Raw genomic sequence first — 22,413 nt, 5'->3', positions numbered from 1 at the left:
GCGTAGCATGCACCACTGCTAGGATAGCCTTTTCCAACGGTAAATAATGCACCTCGGCCTCATGTACGGACTTGCTCACATAATAAACTGGCCTCTATACACCACCATCAACCCTTATCAGCACCAAACTAACGGCATGACGAGCCACAGCAATGTACGCGAATAGAACTTCATCAACCTCGGGCCAAGACATTATAGGTGGTCAAGAAAGATATTCTTTAAGCTGCTGAAAGGCTAAAGCGCACTCCTTGGTCCATTCAAATCCCTTCCACTTATTCAACAACTGGAAGAAAGGCCTACATCTGTTTATGGACCGAGAAATAAACTGGTTTAGGGCAGCAGTCATCCCTATCAACTTCTGAACTTCTTTAGGATTCCGAGGTGGCTGTAAGCTATTAATTGCCCTAACCTGCGTAGGATTAACTTCAATTCCACGATGAGTGACCATATAACCTAGAAATTTACCTGATCCCACACGAAAGGAACACTTAGAAGCATTAAGACACAGCTTATATTTTCTCAGCATCTGAAAGGTGTCATTTAGGTCTTCCACATGCACGAATGCTACTTTACTTTTCATTACCATGTCATCCACATAAACCTCAATAGTTTTTCGCAATTGTGGCTTAAACATTCTGGTCATCATTCTTTGATAAGTAGCCCCTGCGTTCTTCAAACCAAAGGGCATTACCTTGTAATGATAGTTCCCTGTTGAAGTGACAAAGGCTATTTCTCCTGATCATCCAAAGCCAAAGGTATTTGGTGATAACCTTGAAAAGCATCCAAAAACTCATTCGAGGATGCCTAACAGTGGCATCCACCAACTGATCTATACTAGGCATTGGAAAAGGATCTTTGGGACAAGCCTTGTTCAAATCTGTAAAGTCTACACATACTCTCCACTTCCCATTCTTCTTCTTTACCACCACTTTATTAGCCAACCATTCAGGATACAAAACTTTCTTGATAGCCCCAGCCTGTTTGAGCTTGATCACCTCTTCTTTGACAACCTCGGAATGTTCTTTGGATGAATGCCATGGTGGTTGTTTCCTCTGTACCACAGCCGGATTGATGTTTAGATGATGGCAAATGAAATTCGATTCCACCCCGGGAGCCTCATAAGAGTTCCATGCAAACACATCAATATTTTCTTTTAAGAACATCATCAACTCTTCCTTCTCTTGAGGAGGCAGTTGAGATCCGACTTAAAAATACTTCTCCTTATCATTATCTATTACAATTCTTTCCAATTCCTCACACTTTGTCTCCTCTACCGTAACGCCAACTGATGCTGGCCCTTTTGATTGCTACAAACTTTTCTTAGTTGATACCGAAGACTCTGCCTCGATCTGATGTCTGACGGCTGCCACCATGCACTGCCTGGCCATACGCTGGCTGCCCCTCAGCTCTTCCACCTGGCCACCGAACGGATATTTTACTTTCAAATGCAGGGTAAAGAAGACAGCTCCCATGGCATGAAGCCAAGGTCTCGTGACAATGGCTGTGCAGGGGGAGAAAGCATCCACCACTATGAAGTTGACATCTACTATCTCCGCCCAAGTCTGCACTGTTAGCTTGATCTGACCCATTGGTATAACAACTATCCCATCAAACCCTATTAAGGGTGAATCATAACTAGTTAAATCCCCTAGTTTCAGCCCCAAACCCTTATAAATATTTGGGTATATGATTTTCGCCCCACTACCTGGATCAACCATCACTTGTTTCACATCATATCCTTCTATCCTGAGGGTAACCACTAACGCATCATCGTGTGGTTGTAGAGTACCAGCCTTGTCATCGTCAGAAAAACTCAGTGTTGGTCAGCCCTTCATTCTGCTCTTTTTGAGTTCTGGGTAGTATTCCCCTACAAGAGGTTGGGCCACGAAAATTACCCTAGAATAGTGAGAACCAACCCTTCCTAGTGTAGCGAGAACAACATTGATTGTGCCCAGAGATGGTTTCGAAGAAGTATCTCTCTGTGATCTTGACCCTGCATGGCCTCCCTGTCCAACGAGATGGTATATGAATTGCTTTAGCTTACCTCCGCGTACCAGCTGTTCCAAGTAACCCCACAGAGTTCTACAGTCCTCTGTAGTATGTCCTCGCCCCTGATGGTATTGACAATGAAGGCTTTGGTTACGCCTCTTATCATCCTCTCCCATTTTGTTTGGCCACTGGAAGAAAAGTTCATTCTTGATTTTCTCCAAGATTTGGTGCACTGGTTCTCGAAACAACAAGTTAACTACTTGTGGTGTCGCAGCAACCCCAGACTGCTTAGAAAAATCTCGCCGAGGACTATTATTGTCAAACCGTTCCTACCTGAAGTCTCTCTAATCCTGAGAGACCACCTTCAACTTGTCTTTACCCAAATTTTGATCTTCCTCGACCTGCTTATACTTGTCAATACGGTCCATAAGCTAGCGCACACTATTAACTGGCTTTCCTGTTAGTGATTTCCTCAAACCATGCTCGGCAGGCAAGCCGACCCTGAAAGTTCTTATTGTCATATCATCAAAATCTTCATCTATCTCGTTAAACATCTCCCAATATCTGTCTGAATATGTCTTCAAAGTTTCTCCTTCTCGCATAGTCATAGACAACAAAGAGTCCAAGGGCCGAGGCACCCTACTGCATGTAATAAAACGGGATCCAAATGCCCGGGTGAGTCCCTTAAAAGAATCAATAGAACCCGCCCCCAATCCATTAAACCATCTCATTGCTACGGGTCTTAAACTAGATGGGAACATCTTGCACATCAAAGCCTCATTCTTGGAATGTACGGCCATCCTTTGATTGAAATGGTTCACATGCTCTACAGGATCTATTCGTTCATTATACATGGTGAACGTTGGTTGAGTGAACCGCGAAGGGAGTTTGCCTTCCTCAATATTGCGCGTGAAAGGTGATTTAGCAATTTATTTCAACGCCCTGTTCATAGCGTCGTTTCCCAGGCCTTTGCAAGACAAGCTTTTCTTCCTGCGGTCACGAAAGCTATCCCTTTCGTAAGAATATGATTCACTAGGAGGAGTTCTTGATTTGGGTCTATAACTGCTGTCTCCATCATTGCCAAAAGAAGGGTCAGAAGGGGACGGGGTTCGTTTTCGTTGCTCATGACGTAGCTTCCTCTTCAGGTGATCAATCTCAAGCTGCATGGCTCTAGCACGTTCTGCATGAGATGCACGGCTCCCACTCAATGATTGACTCCTGCTAATATGGGCAGTATGCATACTCCCCTCCCAGTCTCTGCCCCGCTCAAAGTTGAGGGAACGCTCCTGACGTTGGGACCCTATAGACTCAGTTTGGTGAGGACCTGAACCTACCATAGTTAAACGTTAGGCTTAACAAAACAACAAGATTCCCACAGACGGTGCCAATTGTAAGGTCACAATTTGCACCTAAGCCCAATAATAGAGAGGGTATAGGCCCAAAAAGCCCAATACAATAAATTTGTAGAGAGTGGGTTCTAAATCTAGTTGTTTGTAGGCTTAATTAACAACGGTAATGACTCCAAATCATAAAACAATAGTGATTGACAAGTTTATATGATGAAAACCCGTCCTCGGACTCAAGCCGAGGAGCTAGATCTTATACTTCTTTCTTCTTTAAAGGAAGATTACAAAAATATTCAGTCTACAGTGTTTTCTCTCTTTTCTCTCCGATCCCCCTTCCTGAATGTCTCCTCCTCCTTTTATATCATCTTTCTTCCTCTCTACATCCTTCACGTATGGATCAGATTACTGGTTTGGATACTTGTCCCATCAGCCCATCCTTGAAGTCTTTGAAGGTAGCTATAAAACTAAACCCTGATGCTCAAGCATCACTTCTCCATTAATGCGGCCAGAGGTTTCGCTACAGAGCATTTAATGCGATGGTAGCAGTTTTATCTTGGATATTTCATAGCCCTTCTTCCTACCCTATATATCCACCATGCATACCCTTATTTACAGGATCTCCTAGAACATCACTTTTGGACATCAGGCAACACTTTCCTGCCTTGGTTTTATTTAACTGAGGACAGACTCCTCCTTGGACCAACTTCCAGGCTGACCTTGATCAGCCTTTGCCTCTTGGGTCGATATTCTCTCATCCTCGGACCATTTAATGTCCTCGGATTGGGCTTCTGATCCAATACATACTCCTAGGCCCATTGACCCTACATAAATTATGAACTATCTTTTAAATAAGATTGGTCACAATTAATATTTTCAAAAATATTTTAGATTAATATTTTTGTTCAATAAATTAGAAATTATACAATTAGGGAATAATTTTAAAAGTTTTGAACCATATAAAATTTAATGAATTTAAATAGTTTAAATAATTAATAAGTCATTTTAAATGCCTAAACATTTAAAGGCCAATATAACTAAGAGAAAACATTTTTTTTAAATGAAAAACACAATAAAGATTCTAACTCCTAACCAGAAAACCCACTATTATCCTTTATTTTTTCTTAAAATTAAACTCAAAAGAATAGTATCCTTATTTCTCATTCTCCTAATGTATATATATATATAAAAAAAAAAAAGGGGGGTTCTGTTTTCAACAAAAAAAAAAAAAGAATTCTATTAAAGAGATATTTTTAGTTATCCTCTTTTTTTAAAAGAAATATATACCTTGAATATATTTTGATTTAAGAGAGAAATTAAAAGGTGGCTGGAACTCCAGTATGGTTTCTCAAAAAAAAAAAAAAAAAAGGATTTATTAGTCATTTACATTAATATATTACAATTTTTATAAATTATGAAACTTTAGTTAAATTCCAACCCAAGTTGTCATTTTCATCTCTTGTATTTCATTAGGCCAATTGCCCAATTGGGGTCTAATTCCCATTTTTTAAATTCTAAATTAATTTCCATTATTTATTTATTTGTAAAAATGAGATGCATTCAAAACTAGAGAACCAACGGGCAATGGAGTTTCAAAACAAAATCTGCTACAAAACACACCATTCAAATCCGAATGATAAAAACCTAAAGAACCAACGGAGTTTTAGAACAAAACCTACCACAAAACACACTATTCAAATCTAAATGATAAAAACCCAGCAAGTGTACAAGTGGGCTATCATACAATACAAAATTATAGGTTTGATTGACTACTAACCTTGCCAAACCATCAGCACATCAGCTACTAACTAGTCAATGAATGTCTAGCTATCACATATATAGGGTGTATTTGAATACCGCTTATTTTATTGAAACTGAAAATTTATTACTAAAAGTACTATAGATAAAGGTAAAAGTTAATTGAAATAGTACAGTGGAGCCCATAAATAGTACCAAAAAATGCAATAGGGCCTATGAATAGTACCAAAAAATATATGAACAATACCGTATGACCCGCCATTTTTCAGCAAAATGCAAAAAATTTTCATCCCAACACAATCCAAACTCACGCATAATATACTCATAAATACATCAAATTGGATCTAAATTGGTTGGAATTGGAAACATGTTATACTCTAGTTCTTCTTATGCTACATGTCGTTCAACAATTTGTCAAATGATATACATTTAAAAAAATCAAATTATGAATCCTTTACGTTGCCTAATGGTTTGTTTTAAAGCAATGACATTTAAAAGTGAAAGTATTATTCTTAAGAAAAAGAAAGGGGGAACAAAAAGAAAAAGAAGGAAGAATTAAGTTTATTCCATGCTGGTTTGTTGTTACTACAATAAGTTCGTGTGACCCAACGATTTTAGAATGCGGGTGACAATCAAAATGCATATTTCTTATTTTTAAGATTGGAATTTTCTCTCATCATTTTGAAATGAAAGTGTTCATTTTGCTTATTACACCATAAATATAATTAGGGTTAGATTAAAAAAAAAAAAGCTACCATAAAAATAAATACAATTTATATTTTATTGGTCAATACAACTGGGCAATTGGATTCAATCGGGGACTTAATATAGTAAATGTACTGGACTTAAGTTTAACTTTTATATATATATATATATTCCAAGTCCTCTATAGTAATGAGAATGATATTGGTATATCTTTTTCCACTTCTATTAGCATTTGAAAACTCTTTTTGAGGTCAAGATGCTCTATCAAAAACCAGAAATGCGTTAGAAACTCCCCACCTTTTAGGAGCTGTTTAGCATGGTTTTTTTCCTTCACAAAGAATTGCAACATAAGCTAGGTTCTCGACCCAAAATCTAGTCAAGATCTCCCACTTTTGTCCTGATTCTCTCAAGTTTTTCACAACCTGAAATGCATTATATACCAGAAGGGAACCTGATGGATCGTCATCAACGTGCGCTAGGAAATCGTCTTTACTTTTGGTAGATAGATATGACATTATTTTCTCACAAGCAAGGGACAATGAGCTGGATTCTGGGTGATTTTTGAGTGCTTCACTAACTCGTTCACAAGCCTTATCAAAACTGATTTCTGCATTTCCGGTTGATAACATGGAAGGACACATGGTAAGTATATACATCAAATAATCTGATATGTGCTTGATCATTTGCAGTTGCTTATTATTAACTTCTGGGTTCTCATTATCAAGGTTCAAGCAGAGATCTGTGGCAAGGTGCCAGATGATAATTTTTTCGTAAATTTCCACTTGTACATTTTCATCCGAAGATATGTAGCTGTTATAGTCTTCGGAAAACCCTGGTCTTTGGGACTTTGATTTTTCCTTATATGTTTCCCAGATCAAGCTTTTCAGTTCTTCACTGATCTTCTCGTCAGACTTATAGTGAAGCATATCCAGCTTTCTATTTATTCTCGGTAATATTTGATTGAAGAACCACACTTCCAAGACCCTAAAGAATTTTGGGGTTCTCTGGGAAGTTCCAAGCTTATTTCTCATGCAAAAACGAAGCATATTGAATTGACCCATTGATTTTGACCACCTTTGTTTGCACAATTGACATCCCTTGGTTTTTAGAGGGGCAATGTCTGTGTACTTTAACAATCGACGTCCCAATAAGGGTCCGTTTGGATAAAGCTTATTGCTGAAAACTGAAAACACTGTTGCAAAATAATTTTTAAACGTGTGAATAGTATTGTGGGACCCATTTTTAATATTTTTTTCTGAATAAAGTGCTTATAGGTCCCATGAACAGTGCATAACCAGTACGTGAACAGTAAAATTGGTCTCCCGCACAGTAAAATACCGTGCATAAACAGTACTGGTTACTGTTCATACAAATTGGTCTCCCCAATAAGTCAGAGGTGATCAATAAAATCACAGCATATATCTCAATGACAACAGCTCCACCCAATAATAGGTAAGTAATAATCAAATCTATTTGCAGATGATTGTGCCTCTCCTTTATGAGGAAGAATACAAACCCAAAACCGATGGTAGAAAAACTGATGAAGCGGAAGAAATAACCCAGTTTCGTAGAAAACAAAGGTATCTTGGTGTAGAAAGTATCATAAGCATGTCCGAGTTCAATTTCAATTACTGCAAATGCCTTTTTATACTTATAATTTATGAATTGTTCCTTGCTGTTTCGTTGAAAGTTATAGCCGATCTTCTGATTTAAAAAGAGAGGCCTGAATATTGGAAAATTGTCAAGTTCATCATATTTTTGTCCGACCAATTTTGGACGGCGATTTGCTGATCGCATGACCCATATCCTTTCTGCATACTTGATGAATCCAGCAAAAAGCATGAGAATGGTAAGATATGAAAGCCAATTACCCTTCCAAGATGTGCGAACAACATAGATTGCCACACCTGATCGAGCAAATAGTGAAAGCAAATGCCTCAACCACAAAACATTGTCTTGTACCGCGTACGCTGTGATTGTGTCCTGGCCACCAAGATGCAACAACATAAACGGTGCCCAGAATGCCATAAGCTCATTTTTTTCTTGAGAAGCAGTGCTATCACTGAATGATGAATTTCCTTGTTTACTAGAAATGACTCCGAGTGCAATCGTTGCCACTGAATCAGCTGCAAGGTAGCAAATCCAAAGAAAGATATGTATCCAAGTTTGAACACCATATCTTCTACGTCTCCCAAAGTAAGAAAGAGATAGTTGCAAGATGAGACTGAGAAGGACCAGAACTCGTAGCTCCCAGTTATTCCATAGTTTCTGCACAACATCTGAAACATCTTGACCAGGCCTTTTTGTCTCCGAAAAAACAACAGGCACTGTACAAGAAAAAAGGTGTGTTATTATTGCTAAAGTAAAAGCAAGATTAGGGTATGTTTGGTTAGGTGGATTTTTAGAATGATGAAAATAAAATGTGGAAAATAGGAGAGAAAATAAGTGGGAGAGGTGTTTAGTTGAGAGGGAGAGGGGAAGAGAAAAGTGGTGAGATTTGGCTGTTTTTCCTCCTGTTCACCAAATCACAATCTCTCCAAAATTGTGAGAAAAAAAAAAAAAAAAAAAACTTGACAAGATTGTGAAAGACTATTTGACCCTTGAGTTTTTCTTTACATCTTCTTTGTTCGTTCTTCCTTTTTTTTTTTTTTTTTTTGGTGTGCCTTTGCTTCCTTTTTAATCATTTCTTCACTTGAGTTCTGATTCTATTTGGTTTCTTCTATTTTTATATTTATTTTTGTATTTCTTACACCTAATTAGCTTGGGTTTTTTTTTTTTTTTTTTCCTTTTTAGAAGGTTCTGCTTTCTTTCTTTCCAATCAAACACAAATGAGGAAAATTAAAATTTTTTCTATCCTTCCATTTTTCCACCCTCTCTTTATTTTCTATCTTTCTACTTTTTCACCATTCCAACCAAACGAACCTTAAGAGAAGACTCAAATGACACTGCTTTGCAATACAACACAAAACGTAATTATGCTTTTTCATCTACTCATTCAGTCACTAAGATTCCATTCTATTTAGAGCTAAGTCTTAAGAGTGTGAGTGAGGCATAGAATTTAGCAACAATGACAAAAATCATGGCAATAACATTAGAATCATTGCATTATATATACTAAATTTTTGTTAACACAGGACTCACATGATGACTCTATGGCTCTTAACGTACTGTTATTATGTTGTCATTATTCTACTATCGTTGTTCTCTGGCCTCTCCCTATAATCTATGTATAGCACTCCTCTATACCATATTGTCATCATTCAAGATAGAGACAGTTACATTCTCAATCCCAACATGGTATGAGAGCCAAAACTCTTGACTTCTTTGCATTCTCTCTATAGTGCATGTCTTTTCCAACGTTTCTATATATGTTGTCGTCAGATTTCTCTAGCATCTCTTTACCATCGTCAAAAGCCTCTCACCACTGTCATCCACATATCAACCGTCTCCAATGCTCCAATTAAGTCATTGATCACATGATTGAATAGATCTCTAATCTATCTCGTCGCTAGCAAAATCTCAGTGATCAGATTTCCACATATACCACCATAAGTTTCAAGTGTCTCTTCCACATACCACGCGCCCACACATTCTTTCTGACATGTGTGAAAGTCATAGCGCTTGCCATGTTAGCTAGCCATAGGTCCATTTCAGTAGTGCCATATCAGCAAACCTTCCATGTTAACGGTACCTACCATGATAGTGCCTACCCTGTCAGCGCCTACCCTGTCAGAGCCACGTTAGTGCCTTTGATAGGTGATCATCTACTTTCTCTAACTAGGTGTTTCCTACCAAATTCGTAGTGTTGAGTCCATATTTTCAGTTTGATTTTGCAGGAGGGTTGTTTGGATCAAGTACTTTTTGATCTTCAGAAAGAAAGAGGTTGAAAGTTAAAGTGCTGATTCTTAAGAGTTGGGACAACTGGGCATCAAGAATAGAGTCACAGAGCAGTTCGCTCGAACCTACAATTTGGCCAACCAAACATGCTCAGAAAAGTTTCCATGTCTGATTTTTAGATTTGAGTGCAGTCATCCAACCATTGGTTTATAACCTGTGTAAGCACGATAATAAAACCCTAATTCAATACAACGAAGGTAGGCGACTGTTGTACCCTTATAGGAAACTTCTTGTATTCTACCATACCTTCACCCTCTCCAATTGACCATATTCGAGAGGAAAACTTCATCGAAAGAATAAGCATAGCCTTGAGTGATTTGAAATGCTAGAAAATCACAAAGACTCGCTAAAATCTTCAATATGCTTTAGAGTGTTCGAAAGATCAGACTTGCGGGCGGTGTACCCAACTTGTGATTGGACACTATGAAGAGAAATGACTAGTACAATATGTTGCTAGCAAGAGCTAGAGGCTCAATTATATGTACATTTCTTAATTGGAGGCTTATAAAGATGTTATATACTACAACTATATTCATAGTAGATTATGATGAAGAGTTTTTGTCCCTTAAGGGTTTTTCTCCGGAAAAGATTTTGTCCTTAAATGTGTGCACTGTGTTTTATTATTCCACTGCACTATTTTTTATTCTTTGAGCTTGCAATCTAGTTGGTTTGTTCAATCACTTGGTTAAGGATAATTCATTAAAATTGGTACATAGCAAGTCGTTCTAGGGGCCTAAATGTGAACTTTCAAGTGTGAACAAGTTATTGGGTGTATTTTGGGGCTGTGGGATTGTGTGCTATTTTTTTTTTTTTTTGGTTCGTGAGATAATGCTTGTAATCTATATCATTGATAATGGATTTTGGTTGGTGTTATCCGTGGACATAGCCTTTGAGTTGTGTTAGGGGCATATTATCTATGTAATTGGCTAACCCTTTGGCAAAATGCATTTAACTTGTAATTGGGTAAATCTAAGTTGAGTTTAATGTATCAAGAAGTATGTTGTTCAAACATATCTAGTGGTATCATTAAAGACATAAAAGTTGATCCAAGAAACAAGTGATGAAAAGTGTTTCATTAAGTCTCGACATCAGCTTGACAAATGTTGCTATCAAAGATTAATGGAGAAGCTTGACATAAGCTCAAGCTATTAAGATCTACGATTTCAGAATTTTCAGATTTGAAATTCAGCCCATGATAACTTAAATTATTAAGGTTTCTCTACTTACAACCCCTGTCATATATAACGCTTATTTTAAAAGTCATCATACATAGAAACAGAGACCTAGAACTAGTACAACCTGTAAGAAGCTATTACGTTTTGTACGCCTTAGGGTTTTGTAACCAATTGCTTCTTGATCTTTATCTTATATAAAGTGAAAAAATTTGCAACCAACAACAATCATTCAAGTTACTGGAGTTAGTCACGTACTGGGATCTATGCAAAAGAGTTAGTCACAAATTGGAGATTTTTACAACAAAGGAAAAAAGTCTACTACAAGATTAAGTCTAATTAGGTATGGGAGCAAATATTCAACTGTAAGTTGATTCGGGATAGGCCAAGGTAGTGATAAGATTCCTCATACTTGTAATCGTTTGATTATTGATTAGTGGATTCTTGGGAGTGGTGACCTTAAATTCACCCGGTGGAGGTTTTGCCTTGCGAAAGGTTTTCCCCATTTGTCAACAAATTACTGTGTCCATTTAATATCCATTGCATTTAGTTAATTTAATGATTTGTTGGTTCCTCCACGATTTGCATGTAATTTGACCTAATACATCGACTTGAGTAAATGAATTAATTAACTAGGGTCAATTTATTTTAACCCAACAAGTTGGCCAAACCATATTAAATATTGTTCTCATATGTAGAAATTTTTATTTTCTTGAAAATGAGAATGTAATTTTGCTAACCCTAGCTCACAAAAAAAAAAAAAAAAAAGGTATTACAGTATTGCTATGACACATCAACTGGTATTAGGTCTTAAGGCTTGGTCTTGGCGAAGTTTGAGGTAGACGAGCACACAAGTTTGCTTCAAACTAATTGCAGAACCATGCAATACATGGAAATATATAATTATTTTGTAATATAGTATAATGTATAATTTATTATCTAAAATTTATTGAAGATAATTTGTTTTCCTTAGAATTTAAATATTTTTAAAAGTACTTTCCATCTCTCTGTCCCTACAGAGATATCATACTATTATTTTGGTTTTTTTTTTTTGTTGAGAAATTTAGGCATATTTGATTGATATTATTCTTTTTTGAAATGGTTTATATTTTTCAAACTTTTTCTATAGTGTGTTATGTTTTTTTCTCCTTTTTTTGGGTACAAGTAAAATATTTTAATTAATTATTAAAACTTCTCATTCTCTTAAATAGACTATCGTGATAATCAAACCTTATCACAAATTTACAATTGATATTACTCAAATAAGTAATAGACACATTCAAATACATAGTCATGTAGATTGTATTTTAATATAAACTCAAATTATTACTTCTAAAATATTTGAGAATTAACTTAAACCAAAATTATAAGAGGTTGAGAGAGTATATGTGATGGCGAACTCAAAAAACATACCACCAAAATGTATCAACCTAAAATAGAGATACAATAAACACAAAGAATCATCAATCTAAAGTAGAGTTGCAAGAAAGAATAAATAATAGAGAGAGAGAGAGAGAGAGAGAGTAATCACATTTTTTTGGGGAGAATGTGAGAGAAACATCAAATTTATAAAAAATAAGATGAGTAGAAGAATACTAAGAAGAAGAGGTATAGTTGTTAATATCAAATTATTCAAGCCAAGCTACATAATAGAATTATATTATATCATTATATACTATGTAATGTCCTAGAATAATATCTAACAACTAAAGAAAAGAAAAGAAAAAAGATAACAAATTAAAAACACAATCAATTGCATCGGCTCAAAGTGGATTTCAAAAATTCATTAACCTAAGTTATAGATGCAATAAAGAATTAAAAATACACCAAAAGAAAGAAAGAAAATAATATATATATATATATAGAGAGAGAGAGAGAGAGAGAGAGAGAGAGTATTCACCTTTTGGTGTGGGCAAAACATGGATTGAATGGAAGAGAGAATAGAAAAAAATTATATTAAATAAAATGGGAGAAAAATAGCCAAAATAAAAGGAAGCTGATTAAGGGTGGAAATATCGCAATGTTAAGGCATGGAGTAGTAGGGAGATAAAAATGTAAAAGTAAGGGGGAAATGTTAGAAGAAGTGAAATTATAGAGTGAGAAATTAATAAGGAGAAAAACAATTTAAAAGGATAATGAAAGTTTTGGAAATATGTGGATGATGTAGCCATTGATATGGCTCAACAGAAATATAGTAACAATAAATACTACGCTACATCTTTTTAGATATTATATAGATATAAATGTTGAAATGATAGTCAGCTTCTTCAAGAATAGCTTGCTTGGATATTAAGGTATGAAGATTGCATGATGGAATTTGATTCAAAGTGGAGAGCATAATTAGCAATTGTATCAAATTAGTATTCCAATATGGTTGCGTTATTGGGAATCCTTGGAGTAGAAGGAAATGTTTTTTTCATTGGTGTGGTAGCAAAGGGTTCTCCTTGGTTTGGAATGATAAAATATTCCTTGTTATTAATTATTGAAATTTAATTAACAATGGTTATTGAGATCATGAGATCATAGATGAAGCGACGCTATCTGGTGTGTTGAAGAAATTTAATTTTGGACATAATCATGTGTGTCAAGAGAAACCCAGGGTGGTGGTTTGGTTCTTTTTGTGGAATGGTGAAACATCACAAAATGGTGAAACAGATGTGTCGGTGCAAACATCAACTCTCAACCACATTGATGTCATCATTAACAAGGGGAAAGACAATGCTTAGCGGTTTATAGGTTTTTACAGTGCTCCTGAAACACACAATCACCCTGAATCATGGAATTTATTGAGAAGTCTTAGCAGATGCTTTGATATTCCTTGTCTTAATGCCGGAGACTTTAACGAAATCCTCAAATCTCATGAAACATTAGGAGGTAGGATAAGAACTTTTAAACAAATGCAAGACTTCGGAGATGTTATTGATGAAGCTGGATTCGCTGATTCGGGTTAAAGAAGGAATAAATTCACTTGGCGCAAACCATCATTGTTTGTGCACAAAATTAATAAAATTTAATTAACAATGGTTATTGAGATCATGTGCACAAACAATGATTATATTTGATCTGACGTCTATACAAATAGATTCATCATTACTTCAGGGCAACTAATAGAAAAATTATTATTTAACTAAAAATGAATAAAGAAAAGAAATCAATACTCCATATAATTATGAAAATGGTAATTTTCCTTAAAAATTTAAAAAGTATTTCCTACTATTTTTTTTAAAAATATCTTTAAGTTTTTTTTTTTTTTCTCTCTCTCTCTCTGTACTCATAAAATCTAACACCTATATTATAAGTGGATGGGGGGATCGGAATCCGAATTTTCTCTATTGAAAAAAATCAAAAAAGAGAACAAAATAATGTTACTGAGTTACATTATAGGCTTTTGGTGATATCAACAATGCATTCAAGAGTTTCTTTGTAGCAAAGTGTGATATAAGCCGGCAGCCTAAGCACGCGTAAACGTAATGGACTTAAAACCCCTCCCTTTTAACTGCTTGAATAAGATTTGTTGTGGCAGACAAAATCAATCCAACATGGTCTTATATATATATATATATATATATATATATATATATATATATATTTCCATTCTGTTTTTTTAGTTTATTCCATAATTTATAATTAACATCTAGGTATATTATTCTATTTATTTTTGTTCTTATTTATAGTTATATAAATGAATTAGTTCAAGCATGTGCATACAGTTAAATATATCATATCTAATATTTTAATAACGTACCTGCAATTAGCACCCTCCTCTGTTCAGCCTTTAAGATCTTGTGAATGCCTATCATGCTTGGATAGTTGGAAGTTTTTTTGCGAGGGTGAAGGATGAATCTTTTGTCTTGATCAATTGTTTATATAAAAGAACGATAAAAGTAAAAGTATTGTTCGTAAAGAAAAATAATGATAAAGGCATATTATTTCCTTGTAGAAGTGTGATCCTCTGCCTTGCTCAATTAAAAATGCTCATTTGATGTGAAAATTCTATCTCAAGATGACTTTGAGACTTATTTTTTGTTCCTTTCTTGAGGTTATCACGAGGACCTTACTTGAGTTTATATTTGAAGGGTTACGGGATTGGTAATTGACACTTAAATGACTTTTAAAAATAACTTTTAACTCTTTAAGGTCTTATCCCTCTTGACATGAGAAAAGAAAAAACAAAGAAGCATTCCCACGATAACCAATTTGTACCACTAACATAAGGTAAATGCCAAAACCTATACTACTTAATCAATAAGCCTAGCACCTAAGAAAAAGACATTAGCTCTCACTTCTTCAAAGCCACTGTCACGCATGATTTCACCACACCACACCATTCCTGCTACTCTTTTATATTTTCTCCCCAATCCTTTTTTTTTCCCCTTTCAAATCAGCCACAACAACTCAATCAATGGGCCCCCATATTAATATTATACATAATATAATATAATAATAATAATAATAATAAGTAACCTTAGAGACACAACAAAATATTATAACAGTTATAGTTGTTTATAGTTGTTTATTTATTTATTATAAATATTAATTGATTCTCTTTAGGCTATTTTTTTATATTGTCTTTTAATTTTGCTCTCCCCTAAACTGAAATTTTGACTCCGCCACTAATTGTTAAGATCAAGCGATTACCCACTGCACCAAAAGCTATAACTCATGGTAAATGTACAACTTTATTTCTTTAAAGGGTAGTAGCCCGACTCTAACATGTCAATTGAGACTCGGCCCAACCTGGCCTCCGCCTCTAGTAAGATGCTAGACTCATCCCACTTAGCTCTTATTCCAATTGTTAGGACCCAGCGCTTACCCACTGCACCAAAAGTTATAGCTCATAGTAAGGGCACAACTTTATTCCCTAAGAGGGTGACAACGCAACGCTAACGGGTCGACTAAGACTTGGCCCAACCTAGCGTTTCCCTCTAACATGATGCTAGACTCAGCCTACTAAGCCTTTGCCCAACAATAATGTCTCATCGAAGAAGATTAGGTCTAAGATATAAAAACAAATTTAATAACCTGAGGAATGGGTTAGTCACATCTGAACATATATCATAAAAGAGGTAGTCAAAGTGAGACTTTGTACTCCCTTGCATAAAATGCAATCAAATAAAATTCACAAAATTTGGGATATAACAACATAATTGTGATTTAATGACAAATACGTTGCTCAAAGGTAAGTGCAGAACCTAAGATAAGGAAAATTGATGCTAAATTAACTCCATTGAAGCTATCTTGAGATAAAACAACTTTTTCTTTTATATAAAAGATAGAATTTCTACTCTAGCCTAATCTAAGTGTATATGTGTATGAAACTCTCTCCTGGAGACTTGAACCCCAGCCCTTACCCCCCCCCCCCCCCCACACCCCACAAGCACTTAAAATTGGGCCAAAAAAAAAATATTGTGTTAACTAAGTAACTAAGTGAGACTAGCTATGAGGAAATTAAAGTATTGGAAAGAAACTTACCTGCATTAACGTAATAGTAGTCAATTGATTGCAAATTTGTTACTAAATTGGGGGATTAATTATATGGAATTATTTGGTCACTCCACAAGTATAAATGCTTGTGGGATGTGGGGAGCAAGGGCCGAGGTTCAAGTTTCCAGAAGAGAGCTTTACACACATATACACTTAGATTATGCTAGAGTAGAAATTCTATCTTGTATCAAAAAAAAAATTGTATGGATAAACAGGTAATAGTTATGTATTAAATGTGTCTTTTTCTTAAATCTCAAATTTATTCATCATATTTAAAGTTTGATGGTTATTAGAATTGTTGTTGGCTTCATGCCACATTCTCCTTGATCTTCTGGGACATGCACCTGTCTTGACGTGTATCATTAGTAACGAAGTCAAGAAATTCTTTTAAGAGGGCCAAGTTAAATACGTCAAGAAATTTTTTAAATTTAAATAAATAAATTATATACATAACAAAACTAATTCCCCCCAAGTTATTCTTTATATAACTCAAACATCTCTTCTTCTCTTTTTTTATTTTAACTTCTCATCACAAAAATCACAGTTGTCCTTTCTTCTAAAAAAAATTTTAAAAAAATAAAACAATGTTCTTATCTTTAATTCTCCAAATGTAATTTTTTTTTTTTTTTTTTAAGAAGAAGAAGAAGAGGGATTTGTATTTGGAAAAGATCAAAAAGTTCTATGAAAGAGATTTATTCATCTCTTTTAAAAACACAGACCTTGAATAAATTTTGGTTCAATGAGCTACATATGGAATTTTAAGAGGGGTCATTATATAAATTATATATATAATCTAGGAGGGGAGGAGGACGTTGAAAATTCAGGGCGCTCCTCCCTCCACCCCTACTTGTCATTCATTTCTTGATTTTTGAGGCAACTAACTAAATAACCTTTAACTTCCATTATATAAATTCTAGATTCCCATGATTATTACTGTGGGGGGTAGAAGAGTCAGAGTGTGTTTGTGGGCCTTGGGCTTGATCTGAGGATATTAACTCGTCCGAGGAGGTCTCAGTGATAATGACTATACTAGATATAAAGGCCCACAAGCAAATTGTTATGGGAGAAATTGGTGGAAATGGTCCGAGGAGAGAAATCTCCTCGGCTCCATGAGATAAAGGTTGTGCCATACATCCTGGTGTACGTAAGGGATTTCTAAAAGGTCTAATGAGGGAGGATATGTTCCACATGAGCACAGAAAGAAGGAATGAGGAAAAAATATCTTAGAAAAAGTGGCTACCACCGCATTAAAGACTCTGCATCTACCTCTCTGGCCGCATTAATGGGGAAATGACCTCTGAACAGTGGTGGGCAGTGTAACAGTTGTTGTTTGAGGGCTTCAAGAAGACGGTGGATGAGACAAGTATCTAGATTGGTGATTTGGTTATACGTGGAGGATGGTAGAAGGAAGGAGGACAATATAAAAGGAAAAGAATGGCATTCAAGGAAGAGGATCTGGAAAAAGAAAGAGAAAAATACTGCATCCATTACCTTCAACTGTAATTTATTGTGGAAAGGAGAAAGAATAATACAAGACATCCTCGGCCAGCGTCCGAGAAGAGTTTTTGTCATAAAACCATTTCATTGTGCATGTATTGGCAATCTAGCCCACCATACTTGTTATCCAATATTCATAAAACCTAGGTTTCAAGCCCACGCTCTAAAAATTTCATTGTATAAGGCTACTTGGGCCTAGCCCTACACACGTTTGGGTTTGGGTACAAATTGTGTCCTTACAATTGGCACCGTCTATGGGAAATCTTGTGTTGAAGGACGAGTAGCGTGATGGCAGGCTCAAGTCCACACCATGTAGAGTCTATGGGATCCTAGCAAGAAGACCACTTTCAACGTCTTGAATGAGAAAGAGATCGGGAGGGCAGTGTGCACACAGGGCATACCGCTAGGAGTCATTCAAGGGGAGGAAGTAGAATCTCTCGCGAGGATGATGCTAAGGCCATGCAGAAAGAGATTGACCATCTGAAGAAGAAGCTGCATCATGCAAGACAACGGCGAACACCCTCATTTTCTGATCCTTCCTCTAAAGACTCCCAAGGTAGTGATTATAGGCCCAGGTCTAGAACTCCTCTTAGTGAGACTTTTTCCTATGAGGAGGATGATCTTCGTGATCATAAGGGCGAGAAGCCTTCTTCCAGGGGCCTGGGAAATGATGCAATGAGCAGAGCGTTGCACCAAATCTCCAAGTCACCTTTTACACGTAGGGTCGAGAAAGGGAAGCTTCCACGATGGTTCACTCAGCCCACGTTCACCATTTATAATGGCCAAATGGATCCTGTGGAACACGTGAGTCATTTCAATCAGAGGATGGCAGTACACTCTAAAAATGAAACTTTAATGCGTAAAGTCTTCCCTTCTAGCTTGGGACATGTTGCGATGAGATGGTTTAATGGCCTGAAGGTGGGTTCTATAGATTCATTCAGGGAACTCACTAGGACATTTGGGTCTCGTTTCATCACCTGCAATAGAGTTCCTTGGCCTTTGGACTCATTATTGTCCATGGCCACGAGGGAGGGAGAGACCTTGAAAACATATTCTGATAGATATTGGGAGATGTTTAATGAAATTGATGGCGATTTTGATGAGGTGGCGATTAACACTTTCAAGGTGGGCCTTCCAACTGAACACGACCTAAGGAAATCTCTGACTAAGAAGCCTGTACGGAGTGTGCGTCGGCTTATGGATCGCATTGATGAGTACAAATGGATTGAGGAAGATCAGCAACAAGGTAAGGGGAAGGCTAAGGTTATCCTCCAAGATAGGAGGGGTTTCAGGTCAGATAGATACAATTACAATCGGCCGATGAGAGATTTCGCTGGGCAATCTGGTTCATCCACTCCTCAGGCAGTGAATACTGTGTTTCATGAACCTGTGCAGCAAATATTGGAGAAGATCTGTCATGAATCATATTTTAAATGGCCCAACAAAATGGCAAGGGACCCCATGAAGCGTAATCAGAACCTTCATTGTCATTATCACCAAGAGAGAGGTCATACCACTAAGAATTGTAGGACCTTGTGGAATCATTTAGAACAATTGGTTAGGGAGGGAAGATTGAAGCAATTCTTATATCAGCCCAATGGGAAGGGAGATCATTCAGGCTCGGTAAATCAGGGCAATAATGCTTCAAGGCCTCCCTTAGGTACTATCAACGTTATTTTTGCTACTCCAAGAAGGACAGGTTCTTGCCCTACTAAGGTGATGTCGGTGTCACGAACCCTTGCCGAGGAGTATCATTCTGAGCCGAAAAGGATAAAGGGGAACACTCCACCTATCCTAGGTTTCTTGGAAGAAGATAAGGTTGGGACTATCCAACCGCATGACGATGATTTGGTTGTTACGCTTAGGATTGGGGGCTATGACGTGAAAAGGGTAATGGTTGATCAGGGTAGTAGGGCTAACATTATGTATCCTGACTTGTTTAAAGGGCTCAACCTAAAGCTCGAGGATCTTACGGCTTATGATTCACCACTCATAAGCTTTGAGGGGAAAGCTATCATTCCAAAATGGCAAATTTGGCTACCTGTGCAATCGAGTTCGGAGGTTGTAGATGTAGATTTTATTGTGGTAGATGCCTATTCTCCCTACACAGTCATTTTGGCAAGGCCTCGGCTGCATGCTCTGGGTGCTGTTTCTTCAACTCTTCATGTCAAGGTGAAGTTCCCCTCTGGGGGACTAATTGAGGAAATCATTAGGAGCCAATCTGTGGCTAGACAGTGTATAACGGCTGCAAATCTGCGTCAAGCTGGGCAAGAGTCATCGGCCTCAGCTGAAGGGGGTTCATAGCAATTACTGTCCTCGGCTAACCTTAGCATGGCCGAGGTAGAAGAGCAGGAGTGTGAAGAATTGGAGAAGGTTCTTATCAACGATGATCCTAAGAAATTTTTTCAAGTGGGAATTCAGTTGCCATCTCTGGAGAAAGAGGAGTTGGTCGCGTTTTTGACAAGGAATATGGATGTATTTACGTGGAATGCTTATGAAGCCCCGGGGGTTGATCCAAATTTCATTTTTCATCATTTGAATGTCAATCCGTCCGTGGTGCCAAAGAAGCAGCCACCTCAGTGCTCATCCAAGGAGCATACTAAAGCTGTCAAGGAAGAGGTGCTTAAGCTCAAGAAGGTTGGTGCTATCAAAGAGGTGTTTTATCTAGAGTGGTTGTCTCACACAGTGGTAGTGAAGAAGAAGAATGGGAAATGGAGAGTTTGTGTAGACTTCACAGATTTGAACAAGGCTTGTCCTAAAGATTCATTCCCAATGCCTCGCATAGATCAATTGGTGGATGCCACTGTGGGGCATCCTCGGATGAGTTTTCTGGATACTTTTCAGGGTTACCACCAGATACCCTTGGCTTTGGAGGATCAGGAGAAAACGGCATTTGTCACTCCTACAGGGAATTATCATTATAAGGTGATGCCTTTCGGCTTAAAAAATGCAGGAGTTACCTATTAAAGGATGATGACGAGAATGTTTGAGCCTCAATTGGGAAAAACAATTCAAGTGTATGTGGATGACATGGTGGTGAAGAGTAAAATGGTTTCTATGCATATATCAGACTTGAGTGATACTTTTCACACGCTAAAGAGGTACAAGTTACGCCTTAATGCTTCCAAGTGCTCCTTTGGGGTGGGATCTAGCAAGTTCCTGGGTTATATGGTAACACACAGAGGAATCGAAGTCAATCCTGCTCAGGTTAAGGCAATTAATAGCCTACAACCTCCTCGGAATCCAAAGAAAGTTCAAAGGTTGACAAGGATGACCGCTGCCCTTAACCGATTTATTTCACGGTCCGCAGACAGGTGTAGGCCTTTCTTCCAGCTGCTGAATAAGTGGAAGGGATTTGAGTGGACCGAGGAATGTGCACTAGCTTTTCAACAGCTTAAAGAATATCTTTCACGCCCACCCATTATGTCTCGGCCGAAAATTGATGAAGTTTTGTTTGCATATATTGCGGTGGCTCACCATGCTGTTAGTTTGGTTCTGATACGAGTTGATGATACTATACAGAGGCCAGTTTATTACATGAGCAAGTCTTTGCGTGAGGCCAAGGTGCGTTATCTACCCTTGGAAAAAGCAATCCTAGCAGTGGTACACGCTACGCGTAAACTTCCCCATTACTTTCAATATCATACGGTGGTAGTTCTAACTCAACTTCCTCTTAAATCTGTACTCCGAAGTGCTGATTATTCGGGTAAGATTGCTAAATGGGGCACCATCTTGGGGTCTTTTGATATTAAGTATATGTCTCGCACCTCCATGAAGGGTCAAGTGCTTGCAAACTTGGTCGCGGAGTTTGTTGAGCCTTCATTAGAAAATAATGCCAAGGGGCTGGACATGGATGAAAAATTAGTTGGCATGATTTCATGCAAGGAGCCTGCGGTGTGGAAGGTATATGTCAATGGAGCAACGAATCAAAGAGGGTCTGGAGTGGGACTAGTTCTAATGTCTCCGGAAGGGCTTACGTTTGAGAAGTCCTTAAGATTGGGGTTCTCGGCTACCAACAATGAGGCGAAATATGAGGCTTTATTGGTCGGAATGGATATGGTTCAGAAAATGGGGGAAAAATCAGTGCAAATGTTCTAGAATTCATGATTAGTCATGGGCCAAGTAGAAGGGACATTAGAGGCTAGAGATCCAAGAATGCAAGAATATTTTACCCGAGTTAGGTATTTGCAATCAAAATTTAAATCTTTTATCTTGTTGCATGTCTCAAGGAGTATGAATACCCATGCTGATTCCCTGGCTACCCTTGCAACGTCCTCAGCACAAACTCTACCTCAGGTTATCCTCGTTTAGGATTTGTTCAAACCCAATGAAGTGAGTGTTAACACTCGGGTTCAACAGATAAGGGTAGGGCCTAGTTGGATGGACCTTATAGTGTCCTTCCTTAGGGGTGATGTTCTGCCTGAGGGGAAATCTGAGGCGGATAAAATACACAGGAAGGCACCTCGGTTTTGGTTATCCGAGGATCAAAAGTTGTACAAATGCTCCTTTTCAGGACCATATTTGCTGTGTGCATCCTAAAGCAACGGAGTTACTTTTGGAGGAGTTAC

At 37.3% G+C, this 22,413-nt stretch overlaps 3 protein-coding genes across 3 annotated transcripts; 1 reads left to right on the top strand and 2 right to left on the bottom strand.

Annotated features, from left to right (window-relative positions):
* Window positions 1-2,420: 2,420 nt before the first annotated feature.
* LOC142632430 (uncharacterized) lies at window positions 2,421-2,843 on the bottom strand. The gene has a single exon (XM_075806833.1). The coding sequence runs from the start codon at window positions 2,841-2,843 to the stop codon at window positions 2,421-2,423; it is 423 nt and encodes a 140-aa protein (XP_075662948.1).
* Window positions 2,844-6,106: 3,263 nt separating this feature from the next.
* On the bottom strand, window positions 6,107-9,475 carry LOC142632429 (uncharacterized). Its single transcript, XM_075806832.1, has 3 exons — window positions 9,469-9,475; window positions 7,134-8,122; window positions 6,107-6,799 (listed from the first exon to the last, which is right to left on the bottom strand). The coding sequence occupies exons 1-3, from the start codon at window positions 9,473-9,475 to the stop codon at window positions 6,107-6,109; spliced, it is 1,689 nt and encodes a 562-aa protein (XP_075662947.1).
* Window positions 9,476-18,304: 8,829 nt separating this feature from the next.
* On the top strand, window positions 18,305-20,149 carry LOC142632428 (uncharacterized). Its single transcript, XM_075806831.1, has 2 exons — window positions 18,305-18,649; window positions 18,971-20,149. The coding sequence occupies exons 1-2, from the start codon at window positions 18,305-18,307 to the stop codon at window positions 20,147-20,149; spliced, it is 1,524 nt and encodes a 507-aa protein (XP_075662946.1).
* The last annotated feature ends 2,264 nt before the right edge of the window (window positions 20,150-22,413 follow it).

The sequence above is a fragment of the Castanea sativa genome, chromosome 4, assembly GCF_040712315.1.
Source record: "Castanea sativa cultivar Marrone di Chiusa Pesio chromosome 4, ASM4071231v1".
Taxonomy (NCBI): domain Eukaryota; kingdom Viridiplantae; phylum Streptophyta; class Magnoliopsida; order Fagales; family Fagaceae; genus Castanea; species Castanea sativa.
Note: the sequence above shows the minus strand (reverse complement) of the source record. Positions and strands in the feature narration are given on the sequence as shown.